Consider the following 14,932-nt stretch of genomic DNA (forward strand, 5'->3'; position numbering starts at 1 on the left):
CGGGGGAGGCTGGTAACCAGGGAGGGGGGGATGGCGGAGCGGGCGCCGGAGCCCGAGGCGGAGGCGGAGGCTGAGGCGGGAGCGGGCGGGGAGGTAGCCGCCGAGGAGGGCGCGGCGGGCCGCAAGGCGCGGGGCCGCCCGCGGCTCACGGAGTCGGACCGGGCCCGGCGGCGGCTCGAGTCCCGGAAGAAGTACGACGTGCGGCGCGTGTACCTGGGCGAGGCGCACGGGCCCTGGGTGGACCTGCGGCGCCGCAGCGGCTGGAGCGACGCCAAGCTCGCCGCCTACCTCATCTCGCTGGAGCGCGGCCAACGTAGCAGCCGCCACGGGTGAGGGGGCCCAGCCCGACGGAGGGAGGGAGCGAGGGAGGAGACGCCCCCATCCCCCGCTGAGCCTGGTCCCGCCCACTCCGCCCCCAGGGCCCCGCCCCCAGGGCCCCGCCCCTGGCACCTGTGAACCCCGCCCAGCGCCCCGACTGCCGGCCTGGGTCTCCGACTGCTGGTCCTGGGACGCGCCTGCCTCGCGGCCCCGCCTTCCGTAGCTCCGACTGCCCAATCCTAGGATACGCCCAGCCTCTCGACCCGCCTCCTGGGCGCTTGGCCCTGCCCCCTAGAGCTCTGGCTGCCCAATCCTGGTACGGGCCCCACCTCCAAGCATTCTAAAGGCCCAGTCCCTGGAGGGGCGGCCCCGCCTCCTGAGGCCTGAGGGGCCCGAGGTCCCTGCTGGTCCCCGGAATCTCACATGCCTCATTCCCTAAAACTCCCACAATGTAGCCTGGGGCTGTGACTGGACACCCCGGGCCACCCAGCCCTACCCCTCATGAGGTTCCAGTGACCCACCTGGGACTGCGTGTGGCCCCATTCCCACACTGGAATGGGGCCACTGGGGAGGCCCCACACTCCCAGAGCACCCCTCACAATCCAGATCTCACTCCCCTAAATCTCTTGGCTCTTGGGGAACACCTCTGTCCGGGGAGACTCAGGTGAAGAGGAAACCCCAAGTTAGCTGCTCAGGTGGAGGGCAGAGGCCTTTGCATAATCTCAATCTCGAGAACGAGCAGTATGGAAGGAATTTTTCTCTTCTTGCCTTATAGGTTGGTGTGATGATTGAATGAGTTAAAATACAGCAGAGGGCTTCGAACAGTGCCTGGCACATAGTGAGCAGTCCAGACATTAGCTCTTATGATGATGTTTGTTTCCTGTCACAAACAGTGCTGCAACAAAACCCTTGTTCTGCCCTGGTTTTCACTTGTACACATTCACATGTTTCTCTCAGGGGAGATTCTGAGGGCCAAGAATCAACCAGAACCTGCTGAATTGTACCCACCCCCTCCCCAGGGTGGCAGGCTGGTTTATATGCCCAAAAGCAGGGCAGGAAATGCTGGGAGCTTATAAAACTTCAAGCCAGTGTCCCAGCTATTGGAGTTTCTGATTCAGTCAGTCTGGGTGGAGTTGCAGACCCTGTATTTTTTTCTGAAGAGCTTCCAGGGAGACTTGATGCACAGCTGGAGTTGAGAACCACTGACCAGAGGGAGCCCCTGGAGGTTCCGAAGCTGAAAGTGGTATTTACAGAAGCTTGTCTGGCTGAGCTGGAGGTGTGTGGGAGCTGTGCAGGACTGGGGCAGGGGCACTGAGACAACCCAGGCAGTGTGTGGCAAAACCTGACCCCGGGGCACATGAGTAGTCGGGAAAATACACTAAGGGGTATTTATTCCTTCAAACCGCATGGCAGTTCTGTGTGGGAGGCACTGTGGTTATCCCCACTTCACAGATGGGAAAACTGAGGCCCAGAGGGGACCAATCCTGCTTGAGGTCACACAGCCAGTAGGTAGCAGAGATAAGACTTGAACTCGGATCTGACTGACGCCAAGTCTGTCTCCACCACGATGTGGCGTTCCCCGCACCCCAGCCGTGGCGAGGCTATGAATGGGTGGAGATGGTCATGGGTGTTTGGATTTGGGTTTGGGTGAGGATCTAGGCAGCCAGTCTGGCCCCTTGGAGGGGAGGTGGAGCCTTGGGAGGGGACAGAGGCTCCTGGGATGATACAAGGGGACATGGATTCCTGGGCAGAGGGCAGAGCCTGGGCAGGAGCCCCGAGGAGCTGTCCTGGGCTAGACATGGGGTGTGGGGGCTGAGGATTGCTATCAGGCTGGACAAGAGTCAGTTAGGGTGGGCGGTGGAGCTGAGGAGAGACCCTGGACCGGCTGTCAGGACATTGGTGACAAGAGCGTGGGCCTAGCCACAGCGAGGAGACCCATGTTCCAGTGCCTGGCTCTGTGATAATATTGAGAATCATAATGGTCATCGTTACCATTTGCTGAGTGATTCTTAATTACCAGGCTCTTTACAATGCATATGACCCCACGCCAACCCCATGAGGAAGGTACTGTTATGAGCCCACACTACACATGGGGAAACTGAGGCACAGGGGGCAGGGTTACTCACCCAGGGTCACAGAGCCTGCTGCTGTGGTTTAGAAGAGGAAGAGCAGGGAAGCAGTCTGAGTCAGGTGGGCAGACCCTGAAGCATGGTGGCAGGAAGGCAAAGGGAGGCCCTAGCAGGTCCAGGAGAGATGGCTCCAAAGCACCTGCCTGGAGCCTGTGCTGGGCCACAGCTGAGTGGGCCACGTAGGGTCAGGAACCTGCTTGGCAGATCTGTTGGCCATCCTGGTGTGGGAGGCCATGGGGGCCCCTGGCCTTAGGGTCCGGCCCTGCCCTGGGCTCCCCAAGGCCATGGCTCACTGGGACACACAGTCAGGGTATTGGGACCCAGGCAGAGCAGGGACGGCCCTAGAGGTAGGCGGACATGATGGCGTGGCCTTTGGGCCTGAGCTGGCTGCAGGGTCAGGACCCTCATAGAGCAGGCAGTTAGGGCCCAACCATCTCCCCAGGGCTCTGGGCCAGCCTCAGGGCCAGGATCTGCAGGTCCTTGGAGGGGGTAGTCCGAAGTCAACTCCATGACTGTTCTACTGGGTAACAAATGACCACAGACTTAGTGGCTTTAAAACCCCACAGATTTATCATCTCACATTTCTGCAGGTCAGGAGTCTGGCACATTTTAGCTGGCTCCTCAGGTCAGGGTCTCAGGAGGCTGAAATCAAGGTATCAGCGTGCCACAACATCACCTAGAGGCTCGCCCAGGGAAAGATCTGCTTCTAGACTTGTTCAGAGCATTGGCAGAATCCATTTCCTCCGGGCTATACGGCTGGGGTGCCTGCAGTCTTGCTGACCATCAGCTGGGACTGCTCTCAGCTCCGCAAGGTCGTTCTCAGGTCCTGGTCCCTCACAGGCCCCCTCATGCTCTCAGCCCCCAGTCTCTGACTTCAGCAGGGCCCTTTTGAAGGCTCCCTTGATTAGGTCAGGCTCCCCAAATAAGCTCCCTCTTGATAATCCACTCCCCAGCCACGGGACCCTGGGCAGGCAGCTTCACCCTCAGGGCCTCAGTTTCCCACTACGTGAGGTGGGTGATGATAGTAGACCCCTGCTAGGGCTGCTGTTGGTGCAGGAGAGCCCAAGTGAAGGGGCAAGGGAAGTAGACCTGGCCCGGGAAGCAGAAGCCCACATTCTACCCCAGCAGGATTGGCATCTCATCATCCATCAGGCCCCAGGTTCACTCCCCACTGCCCCCTCTCTCTGTTACAGGAAGCCTTGGGAGCAAGTCCCCAAAAAGCCAAAGCGGAAGAAAAGTAAGTGGGGCTGCAGCCAGGGTGGAGGTGGCGTTGGGAGTAAGTGGCTTTGTGGTTGGTTCCCTCCCTCCCTCAGGGACCACTTGTGGAGGGTCCACGTGTGCCAGGAGCTGTGCAGGCTGGGACAGACCCAGCCCTGCCCTCCCAGAGCCCGCAGTCTCATAGGAAAGACGGGGGACAGGCTGAGCAGGGCTGTGGTGGGGAAGTGGAGGCACCGGGGGGCCCAGAGGAGGGGTCTGACCCAGCCTGGGTCGGGGGTGGGGATGGGATAGGAAGGGTTGGAGGGGACCCGAACCTGTGCTGTGCCCACCGGGGGTGCTCTCATCATCCCCATCTGACACAAAAAGTCTGAGTCACTGCCCCAGGCTGCACAGCCAGAAAGTGGCCGGGCCAGACTGCAAACCCAGGACCATGTGTCGCCCGAGGGGTCCCCTTTGCTCCTCTGCTCTCCTGCCCGGTGCGTGGGAGTCAGCCGGGGAAGAGCCAGGCAGAGCAGAGGGAACAGCTTGTGGCCAGGCCTAAAGGGCGTGTGGTGTGCCAGGCTCAAGGGGAGCCAGGCGTGGGCAGTCGGAGCAGAGGCTGGAGTGCGTATTCCCACCCCATGACCACGACCCCTGAGCCCTGGGCTGTGGGTCCCAGGCCATGTCCAGCAGGGTGAGGGCCGGTGGTCCAGGGACGGCCATCTGATGGCAGTGAGCCCCTCTACTTATCACGGTGCTCAGAGGCAGAAGCTGAGCTAAGACTGAGACCCCCAGTCCGAGAGGTGTGGGGAGGGAGATGAGGGGGCCGGAGAGTGGCTGCTGGTGTCCCTGTGGTCGTCACTGGGTTGGCGGCCCCAGGCACCATCCCTAGACCCAAGGACCTTTCCTGGGCCCCCTCGTCATCTCCCAGCCCGGAAGGTCAGGGGCACACCTTCAGAGCTGAGTGAAGGGCGAGGGGCAAGGCAGGTGTCTAGAGGAAGAGGGCACAGCCCTTGCAGAGGTCCTGGGGCAGGGCCATACTTCCCTAGTTGAGGAACAGGGAGGAGGCCCTGAGGCTAGAGTGGAGTGATCCAGGGGAGCAGTAGGAGGAGGTGAGCGCAGGAGGTGACAGGGCAGAACACACAGGGCCTGGTGAACCTCAGGGAGGACTTGGGCTCTTACCCCCATTGAGGTGGGAGTCCTGGTGGATTTTTTCTTTTTTTCTTTTGGCTGCGTTGGGTCTTCATTGCTGCACGCGGGCTTTCTCTAGTTGTGGTGAGCGGGGGTTACTCTTTGTAGCAGTGCGCGGGCTTCTCATTGCGGTGGCTTCTCTTGTTGCGGAGCACGGGCTCTAGGCGCACGGACTTCAGTAGTTGCGGTGCGTGGGCTCAGTAGTTGTGGCACGTGGGCTTAGTTGCTCCGCGGCACGTGGGATCTTCCCGGACCAGGGCTCGAACCCGTGTCCCCTGCATCGGCAGGCAGATTCTCAACCACTGCGCCACCAGGGAAGTCCGCCCTGGTGGATTCTGAGTAAGAAGGGATGTGGCCCGACTCAAGTGTTCAGAGGCGCCCTCTGTCAGCTGCCGGGGGCAAGGGTGAGAGCTGGGAGCGTAGGGCCGAGGGACTGAGCTGGTGCAGGCGGGAGACGCTGAGTTGATGAGGACGAGTATAACCGTAACTGGCAACTGACAGTCGTTGCGTGAGCACCTGCCATACGCCAGGCTTTACTATGTATACGAATTGACTCGAACAGTGAGGACATTCCCTGCCAGTCTCTGTTGTCTCCAGGGCGGGTCTCACATCTCTGACCCTCAGTTTCTTCATCTGCAAACTGGGGACAGACCTGGATAATACTCAGGAGGGTGTCTCAACCCCCAGAGCTATAAGACCCATGTGGTTCTGGGGGCCATGCTGCCCGGAGAGGGGGGTAGGGGTGAGCCCTGCCCCTCATGCCTGCCCGTGCCCCGTATGCGCAGGGCGGCGACGCAACGTGAACTGCCTGAAGAACGTGGTGATCTGGTACGAGGACCACAAGCACCGCTGCCCCTACGAGCCGCACCTCGCCGAGCTGGACCCCACCTTTGGCCTGTACACCACGGCTGTGTGGCAGTGCGAGGCTGGGCACCGCTACTTCCAAGACCTGCACTCGCCCCTGAAGCCGCTCAGCGACTCAGACCCTGAGAGTGACAAAGGTGGGTCTGCGGGGGGAGGGCTCACAGTAGCCTCCGGTGTTTGGGGCTCTACAGCCCCTCCTGGGCCCTGCCAGCCTCAGGCCAGCGTCGCGGACCTCACAGCAGCTGACATGGCCCTGGTGCTGGATGGCCTTGCAGTCTTTGAGTCCTTGCAGAGCCCAAGAGCTGGTCCCCATTTTGTGGAGGGACAGCCAAGGTGTGGTGCGGTTTGCCCATCTGGGCCTGAGGTCAGTCGCAGGCAGGGCTGAGGTCCAGGAACCTGGCTCAGCGGCTGGAGGGACAGGCAGGTGCTGGGCCTCTCCTGGCCTCTTTGTCCTCCTTTACTTCCTCCGGCTCTCTCTCAGGTTCTGGACTGTCTCTGCAACCTCATCCTCTTTCCCTCCCTCCAGCCTGGTCTCCTTCTCCCTACACCCCATTCTCTGCTCTTGAGCTTTCTCTTGTTCCTGAGCCTCCCCTTTCATCTGTCTGTGTTTCATCCTCTCTCTCTCTCTCTCTCTCTCTCTCTCTCTCTGTCTCGCATCTCCTTTCCTTTTCTCTCTTCTTCCCACTGTCTCTCCTCCATCTCACTCTCTCACTCCCATTTTCATCCCTTTCTCTCTCCTCCACACCATGGCCCCACCCTTGCCATCTCTCACTGCCCCAGCCCCTCCCCTGCCATCCCACATTGCTCACACACACACGTGAGCTGGAGTCCTTCTCAGGACTGGGAGGGACTCATTTATGAAGGTCCAGTTGGCCCTGGTAGGGGAGCAGAGGAGATGCCATGGGTGGTGAGGGGCTGCCCGCCTGCCTCGGGGGCTTGGCATCAGGGGGAGCATGGGGCCCTCTGCCAGGCACCCTGCCGGAGCTGAGGGTGGGGTCAGTCACCAGGGCTGAGCCCGCGCTGGCAGGCATCTCTGAGCAGGTGGCATCCCAGCTGGCCGAGGGGAAGCCGTGGGCGAGAGGTGTTCCAGGTGGGCACCCCAGCCAACGGCTGTCCCGTTGTGTGTCCGCCGGGCTTCCAGTGTGCAGCCAGCCCCTCGGCCATCTTGTCCTCCCGACTCCAGGCCCTGCCCCAAACCACCCTGAATCCTCCTCACAGCCCTGTCATTAGCAGTCGAGGAAACCAAGGCCCTGGGAGTAATGGGACTGGCCCTTCTGGCACTGGGTCTGGCTGGGATGGGGGTGGCACCCAGAGGAGTCTCCTGACAGCCCAACCCAACTCTGATACCAGTGGCCTCTGGATCTGGGCTCTCAGGAATGAATGCTGGGATCAATTAGCCAGATCTGCTTTGGGCACTGGCGGGGGGGTTGCTGTGAGGGAGTGGCTGTGTCCCTGTCCCAGCCTGGTCCCTCAGCAGCTCCCTTATCAGCTCTCTGCCGAGGGCGGCCCTGCCACCTCGCACTCAGTAAGAAGACCTCGCACCAGGACTGTGGGAGGCCGGTGGGTGCCCTGCCAATTCTGTCATTAATGTCATTATCAACTGGCAAGAAGTCCAGTGTCGGCTTAACAGCTGGACACTGTAACTGGGGATCCAGGCACAGGCCCTGGCCATGCCCCCAACTCACTAGGCAACTGCCCCCTCCTTCAGGGTGGAGCCACGGGGCTCAATCCACCCTGCAGATTACAGGGTGTTAGAAGGAGGGGCAATCCCCCTACCCTGCCCCTGCTGCTGCCCCAGGGCTGAGTCAGGGATGGGGCGTTAGGATAATAACGATAATGGGAAACATTGATAGGGTGCTTACTGTAAGTCCTACTGTCCTATTTACTCATTAAATACCCCAAACACCCCTTGAGTAGGTACCAAGTTATCCCCAGGCCCAGAGAGGTTATAAGGCACCCCCCCTTCACACAGCCGGAGGAGTGGGCACCAGGATCCCACCCTGACAGTCAGGCTCCAGAGCCTGCACTCTCCATGTGACCCTCTGGGAGTGTAGAACACGTACTACCCAGACAGCATACCCCAACTGTGTCACGAGTGTGTAACTTAAGGGACAGTCATTCACTTTTCCCGTCCCCAGTTTCTCCCTGCTTGCGGACATTAGCACCAAACACCTGGGTAAGATGCCAGCCCTCTTGGCCTTCATCACAGCCTTGGTCATGGGTTCATGCATTTTTATAAACATGCACTCAATGTGTACCAAGCAGCACTGTGTACCTGGGCACTGGGGCCTGTGCACAGGGACCCCCATCCTTGTGGAGTTTACAGTATAAAGGGGAAGCAGACAGTAAACAAGATAAACAAGTAAAATCTAGAGTGCAGTGGAAGGCGGTAAGTATTGGGGGGAAAATAAAGGAGAGAAAAGGGTGCTATTTGAGACCAAGTGGTCAGAGGCCTCCCTGAAAAAATACCATTTGAGGAAGGGTCTGATGGAGGTGAAAGAGGGAGCCCACGCAGGTGTCTGAGAAAAGAGGGTTCAGGCAGAGAGAGTGGCGAGTGCAAAGGCCCTGAGGCAGAAACCTGCCTAGTGTCCCTGGGCACAGAAGGGAGGTCAGTGGGGCTGGAGAGGAGGTGACAAGGGCACATGTTCAGGCTGTGTGGCCATGGTGAGGGCTTTGGCTGCTACGCCAAGTGAGTTGGGAAGGGCATTAACTGAGGTAAGGCCAGCTGCCGAGATAGACGCACCCCAGCTCCTGTGACCTAACGCAGCTCACTTCCCCCCACATTCTGGTGAGACTCAGCTGTATCGCACACCTAATGGCAAAGGGTGCTGGGACATGTAGTCCACCAGGTGTCAGGAGGAAGAGACAGGGGTTTGGTGAGCAGCTGGCCTATCTCTTCCACAGGAAGCGATGAGCAGATTCTCAAAGAGGGACGTGACCTGAGCAGGTGTTCACAGGCTCCCCCTGGCCAATGAGGGGAGGACAGACTTGGGGGTGGGCAAGGATGGGAGCGGGGGCACCCAGGAGAAGGAACTGCACGGTCCTGGCAGAGGGCTGGCGGGGCCGTGACCAGGGTGTGCGGGGGAGGTAGGAGAAGCCGTCAGCCTGGGGATGTATTTTGGAAGCAACGCCAACAGGTTTTGCTGACAGATTGGAAGTGGGTGTGAGAGAATGGGAGAAGTAAGGAGAGCCCCAGGACTTTGGCCTGAGCAACTGGAAGGGCAGAGCTGCCGCCCGCTGAGACGGGGATGTCTGTGAGCCATGCAGCCTTTCTCTGAGGGAAGATTCGGAGCCCAGAGTCTGAGATGCCTGTAAGACCCCTCAGAGGGAGCAGTGGGGCGTGACGGGCTGCAGCTCCGCGGGAGGTCCAGGCGAGAACTGTCCACTGGAGACACCGGGGTATGGGTGGTGACAGTATAATAAAAATAGATGCAGGCAGACCTAGGCGATATTGCAGGTTTGATTCCAGACCACCGCAATAAAGTGAATGTCGAAATAAAAGGAGTCTCACGAACTTTTTGGTTTCCCAGTGCATATAAAAGTTATGTTTACACTATACTGTGGTCTATTAAGTGTGCAATAGCATTGTGGAAAAAAAAAAAAAGGTACATTCCTTAATTTAAAAATACTTTGTTGCTGGGGAATTCCCTGGCTGTCCAGTGGTTAGGACTCTGCACTCCCACTGCAGGGGGCACGGGTTCGATCCCTGGTCAGGGAACTAAGATCCTGCATGCCGAGTATGCTGCTCAGCCAATGATTGATAGATAGATAATAAAATTTTTAAAAATAAATAAATAAAAATACTTTATTGCTAAAAAAATGCCACCATCATCTGAGCCTTCAGTGAGTGGCAATCTTTTTGCACTATTAACATCAAAGATCATTGATCACAAGTCACCATAACAAATATAATAATAATGAAAAAATTTCAAGAATTACCAAAATGTGACCCAGAGACACAGAGTGATCAAATGCTGTTGGAAGAATGGCGCCAATAGACTTGCCCGAGGCAGGGTTGCCACAGACCTTCAGTTTGTAAACAGTGTATGTAATGAGCCCCTTTCGCAAGATGCCCCTTGGGAACACACCTGAGTCTAATGAAGTGACTCAGGGAGGGGCCTCTAGATAGCTTTACGATGGGGGCTGGTCCGCAGAAAGCAAACCCAGGGTTAGAGGGTGGCAGCTCTCAGCCCCACCCCCAGCCCCCAGGAGCAGATGGGGGCTAGTAACTGGGTTATAAAAACTCTTTTTTTTATTTATTTATTTATTTTTTTTGGCCACGTCGTGCGGCATGCAGGATCTTAGTTCCCCGACCAGGGATCGAACCCGTGCCCCCTGTTTTGGGAGCGTGCAGTCTTAACCACTGGACCGCCAGGGAAGTCCCTATAAAAACTCTTAAACAGTGACCCGAGAGCTTCCAGGTCGGTGGACACATTGAGGTGCTGGGAGATTGACGTGTCTGTAGAGAGCATGGCAGCTCCGTGGCAACCCCCAACCTCCCCCCGCCCCCCCACCAATTACCTTCCCTTGTGTATCTCTTCATCCGGCCATTGCTGAGTTGTATCCTTTATAATAAAACTGTAATCAGAAGTAGAGCACTTTCTTGAGTTCTGTGAGTTGTTCTAGCAAACTACCAAAGCTGAGGAGGGCGCTGTGGGAACCTCCACTTCATAGCCAGAAGTATGGGTGACCCGGGACTTGTGACTGGCATCTGAAGTGGGGGCAGTCTTGTGGGACTGAGCTCTTTCACCCTCAGGGTCTGACACTGTCTCCGGACAGATAGTGTCAGAACTGAATCGAATTGTTGGACACCCAGCTGGTGTCAAGGATGAGGGTGGTATGAGCCTGGTGGATACCCTGGGATGAGTGGAGCGCTGAGGAGAGGCCCCAGTGAGAGCCTCCCAGGCCTGTAAGAACAGAAGAGGCTGAGAAGGGGCCACCAGGGAGGAGCCAGGGACCTGAGTGCGGGTCTAGAGGCTGAGTCAGGAGAGCATCTCAAGGAGCAGGGGCAGCTGTGGAGGATATGGACCGAGCTGACCGCTCTTATGGGGGTAGGGGAGTCACGGTGCTCAGCCCCTGGGGAGCCTTCAAGAAATACCAGCTGCTGCCGCCACTGTCATAACTGTCCCCTCTCCTCTGTCACCACAGTGGGCAATGGCCTGGTGGCCGGCAGCTCTGACTCGTCCAGTTCCAGCTCCGGCTCCGACTCTGAGGAGCCCCCCGAGGGCCAGCAGGCCAAGGCGACAGTGGCAATGGCGGCAGTTACCCCCACCAGCCCAGCGGGCAGCAGCGGGCTCATCACACAGGAGGGCATGCACATCCCCTTCGATGTCCACCACGTGGAGAGCCTGGCTGAGCAGGGCACCCCACTGTGCCCCAACCCGGCCAGCAGCGGGCCCGAAGCCCTGGAGACAGTGGTGTGCGTGCCAGTGCCCGTGCAAGTGGGCCCGGGCCCTAGCACCCTCTTTGAGAACGTGCCCCAGGAGGCACTGGGTGAGGTGGTGGCCAGCTGTCCCATGCCAGGCATGGTGCCCGGTTCGCAGGTGATCATCATTGCCGGCCCCGGCTATGATGCCCTCACGGCCGAGGGCATCCACCTCAACGTGGCAGCAGGCAACGGCGCCCCCGGAGGGGGCCTGGGTGACGAGGTGCCCTGCGCCATGATGGAGGGTGTGGCCGCCTACACCCAGACAGAGCCAGAGGGCAGCCAGCCCAGCACCATGGACCCCGCCGCCATGACAGGCATTGAGACCAAGAAAGGTCTGGGGGGCCGTGCCAGTCTGGGGGGTTGGGGGGGCCATGATGGGACCTGGGAAGGGGAGGGCGAGTAATGGCCCCAGAGGAAGCTCCTCAACAGCCTTAGTCCCCACGGACACCCACCCTGTGTCCACCCCCGTAGAGAAGGAGGACCTGTACGTGCTCAAGAAGGAGGAGAAGGAGGAACCGGTGGCCCCAGAACTGACAGAGCTGGCTGCGACGGTGCCTGAGAGCGCAGAGCCCGAGGCAGAGGCAGACGGGGAGGAGCTGGACGGCAGTGACATGTCAGCCATCATCTATGAGATCCCCAAGGAGCCCGAGAAGTGGGTGCCGGGGCAGGCGGGGGAGAGGAGGGACGAGGAGCGGCCCTTGGGCCCGCAGCCCTCCTGGTGTCAGAGCCCCGACGCCATGGGCCCTTCCCCTCCAGGAGGCGGCGAAGCAAGCGATCGCGGGTGATGGACGCCGATGGCCTGCTTGAGATGTTCCACTGCCCTTACGAGGGCTGCAGCCAGGTCTACGTGGCCCTCAGCAGCTTCCAGGTGAGGCCGCCATCCAAGTGGGCCGGGCGGGACTGCTTCTGTGTCGGGCTGCCTGCGCGCTGGGTCTGGGCAGTGCGGCTCGTGGAGGGCCCCACCAGGCCCCTCCAGGTGCCACTGGCCTGCCTGCCGTGCACCCACCCAGCCCCAGCTGATCTCAGCCTCAGCCACAGAGAGGCAGCCGTCACCTCTGTGCCCTCCCCTCCTGCTCTCCAGCCCCAGCCACCCTGCCTCCTCAACCAGCCACGGCCTCTCTCTGCACACCCCGGGGGCCTGCCTGGTCCTGGTGGCTCCCCATAAACTACCCCTCTTCCAGCCGCCTGAACTCTTCCTGCCTTTGCCCAGGCCGCCCTGTCAGCTCACGATGCTTCCTCTCCAAGCTCAACTGAGGACACCCCTCTGCCAGGAAGCCCACCCTAGTCCCCCCAGCCCCGGGTCACTGCACTACCAGGACATACCTGCCGTTTGCCCGGTGAGGTTTGGACAGGGTGCCCTGAGAGCAGAGACAGGGTCCCGTCACATCCCCACTCCTGGCGCAGGATGTGGCACCAGGAGAACTTTGAATTTGCCAAGTCATGTTTTCATTAAGCACATGTTGAGCACCTACTGGGTGCCAGGCCTGGTGCTGGGTGCTGGAGCAGTTGTGCTAGTGAGTTAAAGAATGAAAGAACAAAAGAATGAATGACTCGAGGGCTGCCTGCTCCAGGCGCTAGGGGCAGCTTAGCACTATGCAAAGTGCCGCTGTGGGGCTGACAGCCCTGGACTCCGGTCCTAGCCCTGCTACTGCTCACCTGTGAGACACAGGCCAAACCACTAAGCCTCCAGAGCCTTAGTTTCCCCATCCACAAACTGGGCTCATGGCTGAGCCCCTTCCCATGGTTTTGACAAGGCTGGCTGATGCCCCAGCCCAGAGCCTGGCTGAAGTAGGTGCTCAGTAAGCTGCTCTTGGATCCCAGTTGTGCCCCTGACCCCCAGCTCGGATCTGGGAGTCCCTGCCCAAGGGCAAGGGCACCCCTCTTCCTCTTCCTCTTCCAGGGAGGCCGGCCCTAGCTGGCCCTCATCTGTCCCCACCCTGGGGAGCTCCAGAGGCGGGCCCATGGCACCCGCAGCCCCACTCCTGCCCCTCTTGCCCCCAGAACCACGTCAACCTTGTGCATCGCAAAGGGAAGACCAAGGTGTGCCCTCACCCCGGCTGTGGCAAGAAGTTCTATTTATCCAACCACCTTCGGCGGCACATGATCATCCACTCAGGTCAGGCCGGGGAGGGGCTGGCAGCTTGAGCCAGAGGCACGGTGGCCTGGGCCTGGGAGCTGGGGCCGGGGCTGGGGCAGGCAGGGGGTGAAACCCAAACACGGGCTGCCCCTCCCTGAGCCTCCTCCATGCCCACCACAAGGGCTGGTGTGAGATGGTGGAAGTAAAGTGGTTGACTTAGTGCCCACTGGGCACCTCCCAAGTAGACAGTAAGCTGTCTACACGGGTCACAGGGACATCTGCTATTCTCAGTCATGTGGAGCTGGGCAGGGGTTGGCTGTCTCTTCCCCAACTTGGCCCTTGGCCTCCCCACTTCAATGAGCAATTCTCATGTGGGACTCAGTTCCAGGACTGAGGGGGGGACAGTGAACCACCCCAGGTGGGCAGTAGGGGGAAGTGAACTTGGGACAGGATTTCTGTTCCGTCTGCTCCAGGCGCCTCCTTAACCCAAGACACAGGGTGCAGGCCTCACGGGGAGCGCTGGTGCCTATGCCCAGCAGGAGGGCACGGCTTCAGATTTTTCGAGAGGCCAGAACTTTGGATTTTTATGTGAGATCGCCCCAATACGTGAAACATTAGAGTCAAATTCAGGCCCACTTTAGCTTGGCAGTTTGCACCCTGTGCACCTCAGGGATCCGAGTTCGCATTCCTGCTCTGCCCAGCCACGTTCCTGGGCAGCCTCCGAGCCTCGTGCGAGGCCGTAGCTGTCCTTCGTTCTAGCTGCCTTAGTTATTATAGTCGGCATTCGCGCCCAGAGGATGTGGGCTTTAGTCTGCCTGCGCCCAGAGGCCTTGCGCACTACTGAGTCTCGGCAGTGCCGCAGTGACCCCACAAACCCCTCTCTCGACGGCGGCCTGCTCAGCCCCGCGTCTCCCCCAGGTGTCCGTGAATTCACCTGTGAAACCTGCGGCAAGTCCTTTAAGAGGAAAAACCACCTGGAGGTGCACCGGCGCACGCACACAGGCGAGACGCCTCTGCAGTGAGTGATGGGCTTCCCGCCAGGGACTGGGAGGGAGGGCATCCGGGCCTGGACTCTCACAGGGCAGCTCCCAAGAGCGGGCGACGCCCCCAGCGTTGCATCCGTGGGGTTTCCAGAGTGCTCCCACCCCAGACGGTGCCCCCCCTTTCAGGGGTCTGCCCAGCCTTAGTGGTTGGGCCCCGCCCCCGAGGCGGCCCCTCCCCGGTGCTGCTCCCTTTTGCCCCGCCCTCTCTGACCCCGCCCCCCACCCCCTACCCCGTGCCTCCCGCGTGCTCCCTGGCAGGTGCGAGATCTGTGGCTACCAGTGCCGACAGCGCGCGTCGCTCAACTGGCACATGAAGAAGCACACGGCCGAGGTGCAGTACAACTTCACGTGCGAGCGCTGCGGGAAGCGCTTTGAGAAGCTGGACAGTGTCAAGTTCCACACGCTCAAAAGCCACCCGGACCACAAGCCCGCCTGATCCACCCAACCACTGAACGCCCCTATTTATTCATCCGATCGGACACCATGCCCGAGTCTGCCAGGGCCGGGACAGCCGCGGCCAGCCGCCAGGACCTCGGGCCAGAAGGAGGCGCCCCTGCCCCGCTCCAGGGCTGGGCCCTCAGGGCAGGTCCCCCCCAACCCCGCCCGAGTTTTGGAGCTGGCACTTGGGGCTGCACTGCTGGGACTGTGTCAAGAGAGCAGAACGAGATTAAAGAGCGAGAAAGGA

The 14,932-nt window shown here is 59.9% G+C and overlaps 1 protein-coding gene across 3 annotated transcripts; it reads left to right on the plus strand.

Moving 5' to 3' along the window:
• Window positions 1–30: 30 nt before the first annotated feature.
• ZNF653 (zinc finger protein 653) lies at window positions 31–14,932 on the plus strand. 3 transcript variants are annotated; one of them, XM_068536922.1, is made up of 9 exons: window positions 31–329; window positions 3,641–3,684; window positions 5,621–5,836; window positions 10,848–11,459; window positions 11,599–11,779; window positions 11,884–11,995; window positions 13,129–13,243; window positions 14,123–14,222; window positions 14,506–14,932. In XM_068536922.1, exons 1-9 carry the CDS (start codon window positions 31–33, stop codon window positions 14,681–14,683), a joined length of 1,857 nt encoding a protein of 618 aa, XP_068393023.1. In that variant the 3' UTR covers window positions 14,684–14,932. The 3 variants fall into 3 exon arrangements, with proteins under 3 accessions (XP_068393023.1, XP_068393024.1, XP_068393025.1); XM_068536923.1 differs by having other exon boundaries at window positions 14,106–14,222; window positions 14,506–14,679; XM_068536924.1 differs by lacking the exon at window positions 13,129–13,243 and having other exon boundaries at window positions 14,506–14,679.

Source organism: Eschrichtius robustus, chromosome 2 (assembly GCF_028021215.1).
Source record: "Eschrichtius robustus isolate mEscRob2 chromosome 2, mEscRob2.pri, whole genome shotgun sequence".
Classification (NCBI taxonomy): domain Eukaryota; kingdom Metazoa; phylum Chordata; class Mammalia; order Artiodactyla; family Eschrichtiidae; genus Eschrichtius; species Eschrichtius robustus.